Below are 19,444 nucleotides of genomic sequence, written 5' to 3'. Positions count from 1 at the left end.
ACAGCCAAATGCTTCTCAACAATCATCAGACCATATGCTGCAAGGCTTCGTTCATTCATCCATGGCGCTCTAGACACTGAAATCCTGGAAGTTTCTTTCCATCCTATTTCCTAAAGAACATTTTTACACCTGGTAGAGGCACAGTGTAAAATCCTAGCATTTAAGTATCACGAAATTATGTTGCTGATAAAGAAAACATTAATGAGCACTCTTGACAATATCACTGTCCTTGTTTGCAACAGGTCTTTCCAGCAAATCTAGCAAGACAAAGAAAATTCTCTCCTTTTCAATTTTATCCTAAAGCACTGGAATTAACCCACAGGATTTTTTTACTTATTTCTTTTATCTTAAAACTGGCAGCAAAACAAATAAATAAATAAGCTCTTTTCAGATGAAGACACTTCATGGAAGCCTAAGATCAAGCACTTAAAATAAGGGGATAACCCCCCACTTGTTTCTGCTTTGCATCTGTTTTTAGGATTGCAGGAAGAACCACCATATTTCAGCATACAGGATAAGATGATTTAAGCCAAACCTTCCGTCCTATATCCCCATATCCATCTGGCCAGGTTATACTGACCTCTCCTTTACATTGTCAAAGCTGCTTTTAGAGTTGGGTGGAAAGCTAGTTCAGGGAACTGAGATTGAGAAGAACTACTGTTGTTTTAGAGAGGGTAGGGTTAAGTTTTCAGTTGGCTCAGCTCCCTGTCTGGCTGCATGAGAAGCAGGGATAACACAAGGGACTAGGGAAAACAAGACTGCCTTCAGCCAGCTTTAAGCTCAAACTGAACTTGGCGAGCCAGCAGGAACATCAGGAGATGAAACCTGCTGTGCTCATGCCAGTCCCCAAAGACCACTGCGGTGCTTGAGGTGTGTACAACGCATGTGTTTAAAAATAAAAAGCTTTGTGAAGAGGTACGAGTCAACATGGAACAAGCAGGCCCAGTCCAACATAGTCTCTTGCAAAAGATACAGGCTTAGGTATGCAGGAAGTACACAGCCCGAGCTCAGGGATACACTTAATAGCTTTATTAGCTGAGAATGATTCTGCCTCGCTGGTTTGGTTTGAGACTTCCTGACACTGTTTAGCATTGCCCAAAAGTCAGCCCCTACCATGTAAGTGAACTTACTCCTCACCATGGCAGTTTGGGCATTCACAGGAATGGTACCACTGCTGAGCGTACACACATCTTCCCTTACCACAGGCACTCACTCCTCCTCTAAAACGTGGGAAACCAAGAAATTGCAACTGCATTGCAAGCCAAGCCTGTAGATTTCATTTCCCCAGTTCCCTGAAAGCCTCAGGCATAGTGTTCTGAGCACAGAACTGCCAAAATGGACCACAAGTACAAGACTGACTAGTCCTGCCTGTTGCCTGTTGAGAGCCCTAGAATCAGCAGAAGCTGGGTAACCTGGCCTGATACCTAGAAACCAGCACAGACTCAAGAGCACAAGGTTTGATACTCCTTCCAGAACGTTTGGTAATCATTTATTCTGACAACTCCCTCTATTCCTAATCCTTAAGCAAACATCCAACTCCTTTTTGAACCTTGTTAAATTCTTGGCCCAGTCAGCATCCTGTGGTTGACTGTTCCAACATCTAATTGCAATTCCTAACTTCTGGAACCGCCTGCCGTGGTCTTTCTTACTTGAACGCTGAGCCCACTCCACCCACGTGCAAATGAACAATGTTCCTGATAATCCTTTTGAATATATCTGCTTCAGAGCAGAGTGCTGCCTCAATACAGGTCTGCACCAGGCTGCTGAAACCACATATTAACCTGTCAGAAACCATGGAAAGGCAACAAGGAAAAAGCCTGTGGCAGACGAGTCCCTGCAGCAATATTTGTAAGAAGTACTTAGTCACCCTGATATGCAAAAATAAATAATGCAAAGGTAGAAGACAGGACAGCTGAATCAGAACAACAAAATATTCAAACAGTGAATAGCAAGGAGATGCTCTGGTTTTATCAGAGCACACATGAATTAAAGATGTGCTCTTGTAACACAGAGTCCCTAGAAAACACAGACCGAATGTGTCAGGCACATAAACACATTGATGTTGTATCATCTCCTCTGCTGCATCCTGTACATCAGGGAGTCCAACTCTGCTGGCCAGTTTCCAGAGTGAAATCATATAGTCTGCTATCAGCACTATGAATTTATATTTCCATAAAATCCTGATGTCATAGCCCGAGAGCAATTATCAGTGAGAAATTATTGATCTTAATGTCAAGCTGTGCAATCACTTGAGAGCAGCAGAAAGAGAAGAAAACAGCCAGGAATGAACAGGCTATTCAATGACTTCAAAACCAGAATTAGTAAGAGTCACTGAATAAAAGGCTGCAGTGGTTTAAGGAGTTCTTAAAAGTAAAGGTTATTTTTTACTTTGCTGTTCCCAGAGGCAGAGACTGCAGAGCATATCACAGGAGTCACCTGTTTATTTTTACCTGCCAGCAAAAACCACCAGCTGATACAGTTCAACAGTCCACAGCCACCAAAAACAAGCATCCTCTTTCCTCACACCACCCCTATGCTCCTGACTAGGTGGTCCCATCCTCACTGGTTCTCAAAGCACTCCATGAATCAGTCCAATTCCCCAGCCCAGGAGCAAACCCATCTGCTCTCACTGCTTCAGTTCACTGCAGGTCCACTAGGTCAGGAGCAGGAGGAAGAAAGGATGGAGGGAACAGTGCAGGACCTACTCCAACAGGAGTGCAAGGCTAGGTCACTAGCCCCATGACAGCCCTGTCCTACCAGCCACGCTACTGGTACGACCATCAGCAGCAAAAATGCACTTCAAACTTCACATCTGCTCCTACAGCACACATCAGGCTGCAACCCAAGACACCAGAGATGCTTTCACTAGTAGGACACCACAAAGGGTTGCAGCTGGTGCAAAGGGAAAGGATTGTTTAAAGACATTATTAAAACCATGTATCCGAAACCCAAAGGATCTCAGTATCACTGATTACTCTTGGAAATATTAGCATTTACTTTTAAAGTAAGCTTGTCCACAAAAGCCTTTTAAAAATCTCTTTCTAGAAGGAAGAAACCCATCTACCCTGGGTTTGAACACTGCCCTCCCTGGGCAACCTGTGCCAGTGTCTCACCACCCTCACACATGTGCATATATAAATGTATGTATATATACACACATACACAAACACTCTTAAGATGCCAACATGCCAAAATAAAAACATTAAATGGAGATATGCTAAAGATCTCTAAGTTATTTCACTTGAGGGACAGCTTTCTGACACAAACCTATGGTTATTATCCCAAAGCAGGGGCACAGGAGTTAGGTACAACCCTCTTCACACAGTTTTAAAAAAACCCATTAGTTATAGCATCACCTTTAGACTGCACAGACATAAGAACACGCCTGAGTGCAATCGTATTTAGTTAGTAACATGCCAAACTCCTCCATGACACTTCAGAAGAGCAGAGCTCTTTGGGGCTATGCATCAGCAAAACTAAGGTTTTTATGGCAGTATTAGGTAGCACTTCTAGAACAGCACATCTCCATTCCCTGACCCATTTTACAAGCACAATACCTGCACCATCACCTGCAAGAGAACAGCTCAGAAGTGGACCTGGCTCCTCCAACAGCAGTGACCCTGACTTTGAGTGTCCCTGGAACTACAGGAACCTCCACAGGGAGCAGCTGCTCCTTCACCACTATGCAAAGCACTATTTTAAGGATAAGCCTCTTCAGGTAGGCAAGACCTAATATGTCACTGTGAAGGAAAAATTAGAATGGAAAAAGAACACATGAACACAGGAGTCTTTCAGCTCTCTGATTATTATGGATTCAAACAACGTTAATTGCTTTTGTAAGGAAAAAGTTGATAAACAAGAGCTGAAGTTGATACTAAACATGAGTCTATGACTATTTTAAGGTCATTTATTACATTTACTGTGGAAGAAACACAATTTTCTTTCAAGTTTAAAATTTCTTATCACTGTGTTTCATGACTGACATTTTGGCTGGAACAAGCCTAGTGTGTTAAATTAATAAAATTACTTATGAGGTACAGTGGACTCCAAACTTTGATAACTGAGACTCAAGGGGAAAAAAGGCATTTGCACACAACTCCATGCAAGTGAGCACATCCTGTCTTAATTTCAGGAGAAAATGTCCCACAGCTGAGAATGCAAAGTGGGTTAGCAATAGCTCTGAGCAAAATACCATCATTTAATGAAACAGTACTTAAGATCTCACCAGCAGAACTCTTACCCCTCCCTTAAATTACACTGACAGTTTTAAACAGACAACAGAGTCAACGGCGCAGTGAGTCTATGATTGGAGATTTTACCTTATTTTAACCATTACAGAGAAGTGGAAATGTACTTACAAAACAGCCAACATCAGCATGTTAGAGCATATTACAAACTAAGACTTCGGTACAGATTCTTTCCCTTGTACTCAAAAAGGGGATGCCCACTGCATCACACCCCATCTTAATTTTGCTTCTTTTGCTGTTTCTGCTCTACCACAGCATGGCATGAGACACACCAGCTGTGGGTCAGGAGGGAGAGAGCAACTGTCTGTTCCTCAAGCAATCTGCTTCTGAGAATTCACATACTAAAAAAATCTCTATTTTTTTCAAATTCAATGTCATCAACTCAAATCCCTTCTATTTTCATGCAAGGGTGCATTTGTGGCACCATTTTGTGAAGGAAATATTTCCAAGGGGAAGTAATCGGTGTGGTGGGCCACAGGAAGAGAAAAGTGCTCAAGAAGGTCACACTCCTTTTATTCTTACATACACAGAGACTTCAGTCAATGAGGCAGGAACCCACACAAACTAAGTTACATTTAAGGCATGGCAGTGCAGACCAGAAGATTGGGAAGTGACATAGGAGAGAGATTTCTGTGGTTTTCAACTGCATAGGAAGATTTATTTCATTTTATTTTCTGATATTCAGGACTTGAATAATACAATAATACACCCATCTGGATTTCACTGTACCTGATTTTGATTAGCAAGAAAAATAAGCCTAGAAATCTGGGTAATAAAGAGGCAGTTTAGCACAGTATAGACCTTGATCAGTCTTCTGAAAAACTTCAGTAGGGTCAAAGACTAAAAGTTTTTTGCTCTCTTGCTAAGCCCCTTCAGCTAAGAAGTTAAGGGAGGGGGGAAATCAAAAGCATCAAAATAGTTGGCATCAAAATGGTTTCTAAACAAAAGGTTTGTGAACAGTCTCAGCAATTTTTCTTTTCCAACCTCTGGATGGCTACTTTCCAAAGAAAAGCCCCAAGTCATCAGCTTAGCCTGTTCTGTCCACCCCTGCTTATGGAAAAATCACTAAACCAAACAGGGAGTCAAAGAGTACAATACAAAACATTTGCACAAAAAGCCACACGGGTGGAAATCCACCAGACCTCTGCTCCTGCCACTGCACCACCACACACTGCTTTACAGCCACTTCTCACCCTGCCCTACACTGCTGAGGGGCTAAGTTGGTCAGCAAAGCACAGGGTGAATCCAGCTGGGACACTTCATGGCAAACCCCAGAGCCTCAATAAATTCTGCACACATTATCTTCTCTGCAGCAAGTCCAGAACCTCATTTGGAAATGTGCTCGCCTTGTCCTGAAGTACCTAACCAGGACAGCTACTCTGAACCAGAACAGTGTCAGCTGCTTCCAGATGGAGGCCTCTGTGATGGAGTCACGGAGAATGAGGCAGCAACTGCAGCTGTAGGTCTGTACACTCCAGTGTTACTCAGCTGCATGAGGTTGTGGCTTCACAACTGGTAAAGCTGATCTCAGCTGGCCCCGATGTGACCTCACTCCACAACCTGTGGAATTTCTCCTGCTGGATCCCATGATGAGCCAATTCAAGACCCTTGCCTGCCAGAAGCACTTGTCTTTTTTTATTTCCCAGACAATTACTTGGTTATACTGATCACCTTATTTTTCTTTTGTCTTAAAATTTCATTTACAAGGAACAGACAGTAGAGATGAGTCACCCATGGCCACTGGTTAAATATTAATGGATTGGAGGTCAGAAAACAAACATCCTCAATTTCTCACCTGTTCCCAAAACTCTACCGGATCTGTCAATATTGAACAATTTCTTCCTTTCTTTATCTTTCCCTGTTGCATGCTGACCATGATGATACATGAGCATAGCCCAATTTTAGCCAACCCACTCAACCATTTAACTCTGTCTTTATTGAGAAACCAACCTTTTTCACACATCAATCCTACTCCTGCAGTACAGTGCTTCAGTAACTAACTCGCTCCTGTCATTGCTCTGTACAGGAAAACTGCTTTATTTTAATTTACATTTTCAATAGTTGATGCAATCAAAACCTTAACCTTTTAAGATGTTTTCTTCTGCAAGCTGAGGTGGCCCAAAGGTAGACACACCACCACAACTTTCTTTGCACAGGTAAGAGCTATGGCATGAAAAAGAATTTTGCTGTTGCCACGTTTGTCCCGTTACCTGGCATTGAAAGCTGGGCTGAGCATTCACCTTCTTCATCCATATGTAAACACTGACAATGAAATTAAGTGGATTTAGACACTAATAAAATACGTTTGGCACTCAAAGAGGTGAAAGTCTAAAACATCACTGCAGCTCAATTATCAGCTGATGTAGTAGAGACCATTAGACAAAAGAAATAATTATGTTCCCAAATGATTAATCTACAAATTCTTACTGCCTTAAGTATACAACATAATAAATCAGACAAATAACTAAGGAAATGTACAACAGTGGAGAATTTCAAACTATTGCAAAAATCAGCAACTCAGCCACCACCCAAACTGACTCAAAACTGCAGTTCATACTAAAACTGATGACAAGGTCCCTGTATGGCAGACAACAAAAACCAAGAGTAAGTATTCTAATCTAAGTCATCCCACTTCTGCACATGTATAATTGCAAACATGCACTTCCATTCCAATCACCTGGATTTTCCTACTTTCACATCACAGAAAAAACAAGATTCGATCTCACAGGAGGTAAAGCAGCATGCATTATTTAAAAGTTTCATTTCCAGTATCTCTTCCACTTCCTATTACAGATAAAAATACTGTTTACTCTGACAAAATCAATTCTTAAGGATTAAAAGAAAAATCAAGCTTTCCCTTTAGGTTCAGGTTTTGTTTAGCTGACAGAAATCCTCTAAGACTTCTATTATAATGAATGAGAATTGCTAAAACCTTACCAACTTCCTCCCCAGCCAGCTGAACATCCCTGACCCCTTCCTTGCAAAGAGAGATCCGTCAGCACCGAGAGTGTCAGCAGTGCCTTTTGTGTTTGATGCAATATTGAAAGGAACATTTTAAAATACGAGTGATTTTATTTAAAACTTGTGAAACATCACCAGGATATGTTGTTCTTGGAGAACATCACACCATCTTCTTGGTCTCACCAAGAACTAAAAGCAAAGGATTACTCTCTGAAACACTGCCAGATGCAAATGATAATGTTTTTGAAGTCTCTTGATGACTATGACTTACAATTCTCTGATCCATAAGAAGATAACACTTTCCAGCTCTTTGGAAACTTCCCCTTTACAGTACCACAACTACACACAGCACCTGCAGTACAGTGGACTCCAGGTCATATTCCCATTATACACAACAGGCACAGAGAAGGTGCAATAAGGACAGGAAAAACCCACCGTACTGAGGACATGACACAGTAAAGACACAGTAGGAAGGTCTGTGCTGGCTAATACCTAAAAAGCAAAAGGATTCTCTGGGATAAGGGCTCTCCTTGGCACTCTGCTTCAGTTTTACTTGAAGCACAGCTTCCCATCCACCGTAGCTGGCACGCAAGTTTAGAGAGAGTTTGCAGAAACAATGAGTTTTAAACAAGGAAGCTCATACTCCAGTAACTTTACACCACAGTCCGAGTGCTGATGAAGCATGTCTTGCCAGTGTTGTCACTTTGAACAGTGAGATCAGAGGGAGCAGAACAGGCACAAGTACTTTTGCATGGTGCCTCCCTGAAAACAAGCTCAGGCAAGCAGTAAAGTTACCTATATTAGCATTTTAATTTTTTTGAAATGGTTATATGCAAATAGGTTATAGCCTCAAGTTCCTGGTGAGCACCAACACCTTCCCAAGCAGGAAAGGTTGGGACAGCATTTAGTGAGGGACAATACTCTCCAGCTGATGTCCAGATGTTTGGGTACACACCTCCCATTAACACATAAAAAGAGAATCACATAAATCCACTGCAGAGTCAAAGGGCTTTTACTGGCATGATAGACAATCAGTAAAGAGAGACAAGATACCTTAATGACATTTCCAAGGCAAGAAAGATTAAGGTCCAAGACATTCCCCTTCCACGCTCCCTCTCCTAAAAAGTAACTTAGGGATTAGCAAAGCATTGGATTTAGTTAATAGACATATCTGATCAATACAAAGATTCTCTCAAAGCAAATGTCTTAATTTATGTGAGATTATCAGTACTCATACACTAGGAAGGTGGGGTAAAAGTCTGGAACTTTAGACTGTCACTTAACAGGTGCATTATTTTTTTCCTTTTCCCCCTTTTTCATTTCATGTCTCTTCCCACACCCACCTGCCAAAGGGCCTTAGTTCATACTGTGTTGTGCACTCTGGCAGCAACACTGGTTTGTTTAGCTGGTGATGAACTGGAAAGAAGATCTGACTGAGATGGACATTTCTGGGCTGGGGAGAAAGAAAAGGTGTAGCAATCACTTTCTAGACACATCAGGTCCCCAGTTCTACTCCCTGCTCTCAGTAAACATTTTACCCAGCACAATGGGCCATCAGGGAAAAACCTACTATGCATCAGTCAGTCTCTTGGAATGAGAACACCTTGGTCTTCAAATGATCAAAACAGTGTTGTCAAGAAAACACTATTAAACCCCACGTTACAGATGGCATACTGAGGTGAGGATCAAGAGCTATGCACAGCAGCTGAACCTCAAGAGCTTCCACCCAAATGACCACTGATCTGTATTTTCATTATCTTACCATGCACACATAGGAATCCACTAGCATCAATAACTGAAAACAAGTGGCACCCAAGATTTGCTTTTTGAGACCACAAAGACTTCTGAAGGGCTTTCAGCTGAAGATCCTCCTAACAGGCACCATACTGTTTCAGCCTGTGTTTGCCTCTCAGTTAAGCACTGTGCAGCTCAGCTCACAAGCCCAGAAGGTACCAAACCCAGCTTTCCAGCAAGGCCACCAAGACCACTGTCACTTGGTACCAGTGCAAACAGAACACAAATGTTCATGAAAAGAACTTGAAGAGAAAGCAGTTTCCAGCATGCTGTTTCAGCAAGGTTTCCAGCCTTTTTCAATCACATCTGCTATTTCTTTTGTATTCCAGTGACACCCTGTGGCACTTACCTAGACTGCAAGCTGCCCAACTCTCCATAGTCATACTTTTGACTACAGAGGTAAAGAACAGCAAATCAGGAAAGAGAAAGGACATGGCCACACTGAGTTGAGGGACTACTGCTGCCCCTCATTACTGCTGAGGCACAGCAGGAGAAATGCTAATATCAGCAGCCTGTGATGCTGTCCCCAGTATCCCACCTGCAGTCACACCTCTCTCCCTTGGGTACAAACACATGACTGCCATGCTGATGTAGCATGGTGGAAAGAACACAGTTTCAATGCCTGAGCTTCTCAGGTCTTGTACAGCAACACTGAACTGCACTTCACACTGCAATACTCGTGTCTGTGTAAGTTAGAGGAGTGACTTCCTAAAAACATCCTACCTAGCAATGAGAGGACTGCAGCCTGCAGTCAGTCTCACTTTCCACTGAACAGACTGACCTACAATTTCAGGTGTATAATTTCTATATGCATCAGCATATAAAAAAATAATAAAAGCCCCAAACAAGTGAATTAAGATTCTCAAGTGTCTTAAGATTGCTGACAGAGTTTCCACCATAGAAAAAGAAAGAAAAACATCTCCTTAGGTGCTAAAAGTCTGCTACAGAGTATGCCAAGGAGGACCACAGTTTTATGAAGGCTGAGTAGAGTCTCAGCCTCTCATGCCAAAGGTTGCCTGGAGCCCTTTAGCTCAGTATGCAGAGTCAAGCAATCATCAAGAGCAAGGTGGATATAAAAAAGGGAGAGAGTTAGAGTGAAGGAAGTAGTGCAAATCCTGATCTCTAGTCCCTTGTTCTGAGCTACAAATGCTTTCTAGCCTGTGGTTATTTAATACAGAGGGTACAGACAGGTGAGCATAAAACCCTTAAGGGTGCTCCCATCTTCTGAACAGCCAAGGCCTGTGTGGATCTAGTTAAGGGTGAGAAGGAATGTCCATTCTAACAATCTTATTGGGTAGCTTTCCACACAGTCTCCAGAACCTGTTCATTACTGTTCAGCTTCAAACATCAACCTTAGTACTCTCCCATACGAAGTTAAACTATACAGAAATGCATACTATTTTAGGACAAATATCTTTACTCAGCTAGAGCTGACAGGAACTTTGCCTTCAGCAAAGTCACAATTTCATCCTGAATATCCATTACTGATACAAATTACTGCTTTACAACATGCACATTTCCTCCTGCCCCTTCCCCTTGACTAACACAGTCCCTTTGACCACTACCTCAGGATGATGTAGGCTTCGAAACTGAGTTGAACAGCACACTGGCAGTGGTGCTTATGCCCAACTACAACAGGCAGCAATTCCATTTCCTACTAACCTTAGTACTCATCATTTTGTTACTACTGCAAATTGAAAACCAGTATCTCCAGCAGATCATCTGCATCTCAGGATTCAATAAGTACTTTGCAATTATGCATCATCTGGTTTATGTATGCAAGTGTGCTGACAAACCAAGCATACCATGACCAGCCCCACACGGAAAATAGAGGGAATATTCAGTATGTCAGACCTCACTGTTCAAGCCAAATGAACCACAAAATTCCTATTTTCCCTTTTGTTAAGATGCCCTAAGAAACGAAGAGAGGCAGATCAAATTTGATTCTAAACTTCAAGGTTTCATAACAATGAGCTTGCTGACCTGTGCTTTATTGGTTGGTTGTTGATCTCATCTTACACAATTATCCAGAGAGAACATGGTTAAAGCTGAGCTCCCACCACACTGCTTTGATAACAAGGCTTAGGGCTTAAACAGACTTGTTTTTTCACTTGTAGCTTAATAACCTTAAACAGACTTGTTTTTTCACTTGTACCTTAATAACCTTTATCTTTATATAATTTTAGGAAGTCAAACTCTAATTAGTAAAGGGGGGTATTATCTGCATATACAACGTTCTGGAATCTGCTCTTTATTCTGCTGATAGTGTTTGGCCCGGGAAACAAACATGAGAGTAGAGTTTTTTAATCATGTGATGCTACAGAAACTGCAGTTAACTGCAGACAGACAGTAGATACAGAAGTATTCACTCATCCTTTACCTCTACCATAGTTACTTGACCAAATCAGCATCCATAGAGGGAAAAAACCCAAATCAATTAGAGTGTAGTAATTTACACTGTGCGCGTTGGTTAATCATAACATTTCTCAATGAACTGATTGGCCTAAAACCAAATAATCTTCTGGACTTCAATAAATCTATCAATTCCTATGAGGCCTGAGATTGAACAGAAATAGGCATTTTTCAAAAGTAATGGATTGCAACACTGCTGCTGGTCGAGTTGCAAGACACAAGCACTCCAGAAACAACCACCAGTCAAGAGAAAGGATACTAATGGGGTCAAACAGCATCACCAGAAGTAAGCCACACATGTACAGCTTGTATGTACAGAAAATACAGACAGGCATAGTATATATATAGTATACACTACATACATACTATACATAGTATCTCTGTATAGTGTATGCACACACATATATAAAAATACCTTAAGTGAACAGTATTCAGAGTTAAGGCATATGTTGGTAGGTACAACTGAGTATAACAAAACCTGTTGGCAAGAAGGCATGTGGTTGCATCTTCAGATTTCAGTGTGGGAGAAGAAAAAACCTTTTTAAAGAGATGTCCTGCCACTGCACACAACCACAGGTCAATGCTGAGGATGAATGAGGTTTAAACAACACAGTGCACTCAGTCGATGCTTTCTGTCAGTCAGGCACAGAGCTCACTGGTCTCTGCTGGGAAGGCACCTGAAAGAAGTTATTTCAAGCAGCAGGGTGCTAGAATAGGGATTTCATGCCAAAATACTTTCAGGTTGGTTCATATGTAGGTTTTTCATGCAGTAAATACCTCAGAAGCATTTCAGACTTTTTGCTTTCACACTTGGTATTGATGGTTTCACTGATTTCTAACAGCAGACCCATCTTGGACATAATGGCAAAGTGACCTTTGCCATGTCTAGCTCATTTTCTTATGATTTATTTTAGATTCTCAACAGCAGAAGATAGGCAAGTAAAACTTCTTCATAACTGAAGTGACCACTGATGAGGCAAGTAAAACTTCTTCATAACTGAAATGACCACTGATGATAATAATAATGGAGAAATCTGTTACCAACAGAGAGATTCCTCATTAAATTGCCATTTCAAACATGTAATCACCATTCATCCTCTCCTATGAGACAGCAGACATTTCTTAGGGAGAAAAGTCAGGTATTTTGTTTCAGCATCCACAGCCTCTTCCCGTGCACCTTAACCTGAACACATTTATACTGCTCATTGCCACAGCAACTCCAGAAGTTTTCTGTCCACATGTCAAAGTTCCCCTCAGGAACTCAGGCACCACTCCAAGGTCCCATCCCTTCCCTGATCATCAGATGCTTTAGTCCCAGCATGAGAGACATATTCTGGACACAAACTTCTTGTTTCTCTACACCCAAGTGTCCATCATATAACACAGCAGTTCCCATCTAGTAAACACAAATACTTCATGACAGTGAACAACTGGAAGAACAGAGCAAAGTGAAAGGAGCAGTAAGTACCACACTGACCAGACTAATGCCACCAGAAAGGAGCTCCCATTAGGTTCCCCTCCCTCTCCAAACCCATCCAGCCTACAGAAGGGAAACTTGCTTTACACACTTTAGTCCACTGAATATCTCTACAGGGGCAGTCTTGGAGAGCAGCAACTCCCAATACCTCTCTATACTTACATACACTCACGTATGTGTGTGTATATATATACATATATACATACAGTTTATATATATACACATACATATAAATACATGTAGGACATACATATCTCCTACACTCATTTCTAACAGGAACTTTCCTTTGCATGCAGTTTTCATTGATATAAACCATCAGGTTCAACAGATATACATTAGATATGCTCAGATATATCAGATATATTCAACAGAACATACAGCAGAGAAAGATGCCCATAGACACACCAAACAGGGAGGGCAGGAAGAGACATTTCATTGGCCCTTCAGTCAAAGACTCAATCAATCTTACAAGTCTTAACTTACAAACAAGACAGAAATCTTGCATAAAAGTATACATATGTGAAGGAGAGAGGGAAAATAAAAAAATAAATCTATGCCTGAAGTCCTTTGAGGAGTCAAAAATGCAAAAAAAAAAAGTTCTCTATGTGCTTTCCCATCATATGCTTATTCTTGTCCTAGAAAGACTCACTAGCTACACTTCAGCAAACACACTACCTCCTGCACCTTGTCCATCAGATGCATCTGATTTCCAATCCTCTCCTGACAAAGAGATGACATGTTCTGTAAACATTTGTAATTACACTATGTATTTAGGATGTTATAAGCAATTATTTTCATTTCATTTAACCAGTTAGTAGAGATCAAGGTGCACTGCCCAAACTGCAGGTACTCCTCATTAAAGCATGTGGCACACTGGTAAGCCAGGACATGGTTAACTCCTTACCACATGGTAATTTTCCTCAGTACATCTTCTAATGCATCCAGAGGGTCAGGACATGGTCCTTACCACATGGTAATTTTCCTCAGCACATCTTCTAATGTATCCAGAGGGCAGCTGCTCCCCCAGAGCTGTACAGACAGCTGAGGAGCTCTTTCACAGAAGCTCTGTGAAGGTAAAGGAAGGATAATCTGCAGGTGACTTGCTATGACCTCAAAAGCTTATTCACACGCAGCAAATGTTCAGGAGGAGCCATACTGGCTCCTTACCACATGGTAATTTTCCTCAGCACATCTTCTAATGTATCCAGAGGGCAGCTGCTCCCCCAGAGCTGTACAGACAGCTGAGGAGCTCTTTCACAGAAGCTCTGTGAAGGTAAAGGAAGGATAATCTGCAGGTGACTTGCTATGACCTCAAAAGCTTATTCACACGCAGCAAATGTTCAGGAGGAGCCATACTGGCCTGAGCAGGTCCAGACAAGAGTCACAGCTCTTAGCTTCAGCAGAAATTTGAGCCCAAGGGTACTCAACCAGGAAAGAGGAGGTGAGGCTAATAGCCTGGGCAGATAGGTCCACACACATTCTGTTTATCTTCCAGTCCACAAATTACACCAAGTGATGTGGAACAGCTTGCAGAGGGACAGGGGGAAAGAGCAGACAACTCAGTATTCAACAGTCCCCAGTACCCTCCCAACTGGTATTGAGCATATTGTTTGGATAATACCTAACTGCAGACTCAAATCCTCTCACACAAAGTTGAGTTAGTTCAGGTCTCCAAATAATCAGTGAACACCTGAGGAGTACAGGAAAATAGGATGTGAACATCATCTACTCCTTAAGCTGTCTTTTGAAAGGAGAGCTCCTTTGCTCAAAACTGAAGCATCTCCTAGGTTCTGATTTCAGGAGCTAGTTTCAAGTCATGAATCCCAAATGGACAGGTCTCTATAATACAGAATACTGGTCCACAAACCTTAAAAAACCCTGGAAATACAACAACCCCAAAAATAAACAGAACAACAACAAGAAAAACCCAAATCCACCAGGCCAATGTACTCACACTATTATCATTATTGGTATTTCTTTCCACCCAATACACACATTTTCAGAGACCTATTATGAGCACTAAACATGGGCCCATCCAACAAACTTGTATGTTGTGAATTCTGGTAGAGGCCTACACCCTCAGCAGCATCATTAAGTGTTGCAATTAGCAGATCCTCCTTGCCAGGCACAGGGGCAGAAGTATCACAATGTGCAGACAATAAATGGAAGTGGCAGCATTCAGCAAGGAGAGGGAGAGAAGATAGGATGCAAGTCATTCAGCTGAAAATACTGAGGAGTCAGGTGTGACAAAATCTATCCCTTTAAATGCAATAAACTCTAAATATCCATCCTTTCTCTACACACGATGCCAGAAAGAAAACTACATTGGCATTTTTTAAACAAGTAGTTTTCCTGCCTCAAATATGACCTCATAAAAAAAGTTATAAAGGTATAAACCATCCTTTCAAGCTGCCTAACACCAGCTTACGTTTCCTGTCATTGGAGGACAACAGATCTCACAGCATCACAAGATTCGCCACTGTTCTCTCTCAGAGAAGATTGCTCAGCATCTCCCTGTGCTTCTCAGCTGAAGCAGCATATAATAAAAATACCATGGCCAAGTTTTCACTTTAAACTATATTGCAGTCAAAAGGATACTCCTTATGTTGGACCTATCTTTCATGACTCTTTCTGCCATGGAACTTGGGCTTCCTTGTTACACTGCTTTCAGGTAAACCATACCTTAGACTTTTCAGAGAAAAGGTGTCATTTTGTTCTTTGTGAAATATCTTGCTTGATAAACAACAAAGCAATGTAAATATGGATAAACAAGCAGCACAGTAAGTAAAGACCTCACTGCGTTAGCCATTATGTGTTCATTTAGTTCCAGTTCATGACAGACAGCTCTCTCCTTAATGTCCTCAGAAACAGGACAGATATTCCAGAGCTTTACTGAGCAACCTCTTCTAATGCTTACCTACTCTTAGAAAAGCAGCAGTATTATTCGTAGGACAAGAACCCAGTTATATCTGGCTACAGGTTGCTAATGATTGTGTGCTAATTGCACACAATACTCTTCAGATGGCTACCAGCTGCAACATGAACACCATCTGTGTTTGACAAAGGGATGGAGAGCACAAGCAACTTGCTGTAGGCCTGCAGAGAAGACACCTCTCACCTGTGTGATATGCCTGGGAATGCAGGCAAGCCTCAGCAACCTCCGCTGGCAAATGGTTATACACTGCAGGTTTAAATTGGACATAAGAAAAGTTTTTTATTATGAGGGTGGCAAGATACTGGAACAGGCTGCCCAGAGATATTGTGGGTGCCCCATCATGAGGAGTGTTCAAGGTCAAGTCAGACAGAGCTGTGAGCAACCTTACAGCAGTCTGAAAGGAGCCTACAAGAAAGCTGGAGAGTGACTTTTTACAAGGGCTCGTGGCTGTAACTCTGAGGTGCAATTTTTCCTGTAAAGTCAAGCAAAACCTAGTATGAAAGATGTAATGAACATGACCTTGGTATTTTCTTTCAAGTGAGAGTGTACAATGCTAAAGATTTCCAGCTTCACTGATCACAAGCTCAACTCAATATGGCTCAGAGGAACAAGTGCTTTTGCCTCTCAAGAACATGCAGTGTTTACAAGACTATGTGCTTTCCCAGTCCATTTATGTAATTATTAGGCCTCGTCTGAGACTTAAGAGCAAAATAAAATCCCTTGGCTTTGCTTAGACAAGGAGAAACTGAATAGAATAATGAAACCTGTAAGGGCTGTAAGTTCACCTCTTCAGCTCTCCAAGCTGGTAGATCACGAGACAAGTATTTAGAACTAGCTCCTAAAAAATTTATAGATTCCTTCTTCAACCGTTCCAGAAACACAATCTTACATGTGAAGAATACAGGTAAGAGACAAGCCCAACACAGAACAGTGGCTCAAGTGGGCCTGTGGCAGATCTGGGGTCTCTGGAGAGTCAACTCACTCAACAGGCCCATGCTGCTTTCTGTAGTGAACACAAGTATCACAGTCTGGTTGTTCAAGTAATAACAAGTACTTGAAGCTGAAAAAGCTGTTCACAATAGTGATTCAGCATGCAAAACTCTTAAGCAGTCACCAGATGTCACCACATCTCAGAAGACTCATAGGGAAGCAGCAGGCCAAGACACAGACACAGAAAATAAGGTTTCTATCATACATACACACACAGCTTCAGGTCCAAAGGTTAAGTCCAGAAAAGGCAACTCAGTCACCAGGACAACTTTACACATGCATGTTTAGGAGCTGAAGGACCTGGACTGGTCCCCTAAGGCAGTGCCTTCCAACTTTTCCATCTCAGCCACATGGCTGCTGCTCTCTCTTCTTTCCCACTTCTCATCCCAAGTCCTGTATCCTCATGACTCAAACACCCATACAGGAGCACTGCCTCTGAAGTCATCACCAGCCCCACTTCCCAGGCCTTTCTTCCACAAGTCTTGTGCAGCCCAAGTTTGCTCACCAGTTTGAGGCTGGGTGGAAGTGAAACTCTTTGTCATTGCACTATTATGCACACACAGCCTCAGTGCCAGATCTTGTAGCATCTTCTAAATTTGGTCTCTCATATTAAAACTTCCTCATTTCTCCTACAGACTTGGGTTCCGGCACTTACATTCCAAACCATCACTGTCGCCATCCTGGGCCTCCTTACATACAAAGCAGGACCTGGGAGAAGCATGTTCCGTCTTGTTTAAGGGCCTCCCTATCTTCCTGCCTCCTCTGCTGGTAACAGCTGCCAGTGCTGTGCACATCTACACTCCACCCATCGGTACCCAATGAAATGCCAAGTGTTTGCCCTGACAGGCTATCAATGTGCACTAGCTACAGTCATGTTCCAGGGTCCTCATGTAGTAGACACACACAAACAAATAAAAGTAAAGAGCTTCAGTCCAAAAAAGTGATGTTGTGATGCTACATAACCTCTAGTGATGTCTGCAGGGCAAAGTGGCTCCCAGAACTTCCCAGCAGTCATGCATCAATCAGTAGTAACTGATTCCTTAGCTGTACAAGAGCACATAATTTCCTCCAGTAGCATGGGCTCACTGAGTGCCCACTGCACAGCACACTCACACAAGTCTGCTGACTCACACTCTTCCAGGGAGAGGAACCCAGGAGGAGGCTGTTCTACCAAATCAATTCAGGCAGGCTGCTCCAGGCATTTCCTTTCCTAAGGGACCTTCAGATACCAAGAACACTGTGCAGTCAGCTCAGAAAGAGAAAGCTAAAAGCCAGGCCGCAAAATGCACAAACAGTTCTTGGTAAACTCTAGGCCTGACAACTTTGATTGAAATCTTCACTTCCCTTTGAACAGAAGAGAGGTAGCAAAGAATGAGTGCAGGGGACAAAAGAAAAGAGTGGGAAGAAAAGAAATGAAGGAAAGTTTTGGTCTACCTACCCCACCGGAAGAAAAGAAATGAAGGAAAGTTTTGATCCACCTAATCCACTCCAAAACCAAGAACAAAATCCACTCCACATTGGAAACTCCTCCAAGATACCTTGATTTTCAGCAACATATACACAGGTAGCTATGACTGAGAGAGTAATGCACAAATGTTTTTAAGAGACTAGAGAAAAGCTGGAGACTGTGGTCCATTATATATTAGAACATAGCACAGCATCTCTCATCAACTAGTGGTACAGGGCAGGCTGGCACATTTGGAGCTGTACAGTACAGTGTGGGACTCCACTGCAGAGAACACTACTAGCACACCTCTAAAGCAGTTCACCCACTCTTTAGAAGGCTGGGACAAAAGAAAGTAAGGTTTAAAACACGAGGGATAGTGAAAATCACAGAACACTACTAGCACACCTCTAAAGCACTTCACCCACTCTTTAGAAGGCTGGAACAAAAGAAAGTAAGATTTAAAACAAGAGGTATAGTGAAAAACAGGGACAGAAATATGAACTTCAATAGGAACCTCAGGACACACAAAGCACACTCGTCATTAGGTACAAAAAAAGGAGGCCTTTCAAAACAGAGTAAGAAAATCACCTACCTTTCAACAGGGGCTGAAAAGTTGGAATTTCCTGGAGTTTTATGACATCGGGATCATTGCTGACATTCCGTGAGGACTGAGTTCCTGGAGCTACCACCACAATGTCATCCATTTTCGCTCGCTGCTTGGGTGGCAGTGGAGATGCTGGAAGGATATGGGAGGGAAAGGGAGCAATCCAATTAATAACCAGATTCCATCAGAACACTAAGCAAACGTTGCTCTATTTAACACAGCACAGTTATACTTCTTATAGAAAAAACACATTCCCAACATTCAGGCTCTAAGCTCTCTTTCACAATTGAGGAATAGGTGATTCTGAAACACCTGCACCATAGAATCATAGAATTTTAAGGGTTGGAATGGACCTTAGAGATCATCTAGTCCCAAGCCCTGCCCTGGGCAGGGACACCTCCCACCAGAGCAGGTTGCTCAAGGCTCAGCCAACCTGGCTGTGAACACTGCCAGGGTTGGGGCAGCCACAGCCTCCCTGGGCAACCTGGGACAGTGTCTCACCACCCTCACAGAGAAAAGCTTCTTCCTAATATCTCCCCTAAATCTCCCCTCCTTACATTAGGACCCGTTACCCCTC

At 42.3% G+C, this 19,444-nt stretch overlaps 1 protein-coding gene across 1 annotated transcript in view; it reads right to left on the bottom strand.

Annotated features, from left to right (window-relative positions):
* The window catches only part of LOH12CR1 (loss of heterozygosity, 12, chromosomal region 1), a gene marked incomplete at its 5' end in the record, with an annotated part of 61,279 nt that extends 42,280 nt beyond the window's left edge, over positions 1-18,999 (bottom strand). Inside the window, one exon of the mRNA XM_009075742.1 lies at positions 18,856-18,999. Within this exon, the coding sequence (XP_009073990.1) occupies positions 18,856-18,999 (144 nt within the window). The remainder of the gene's footprint in view (positions 1-18,855) is intronic.
* Positions 19,000-19,444: the final 445 nt, after the last annotated feature.

Source organism: Acanthisitta chloris, unplaced genomic scaffold (genome assembly GCF_000695815.1).
Source record: "Acanthisitta chloris isolate BGI_N310 unplaced genomic scaffold, ASM69581v1 scaffold6405, whole genome shotgun sequence".
NCBI lineage: Eukaryota > Metazoa > Chordata > Aves > Passeriformes > Acanthisittidae > Acanthisitta > Acanthisitta chloris.
Note: the sequence above shows the minus strand (reverse complement) of the source record. Positions and strands in the feature narration are given on the sequence as shown.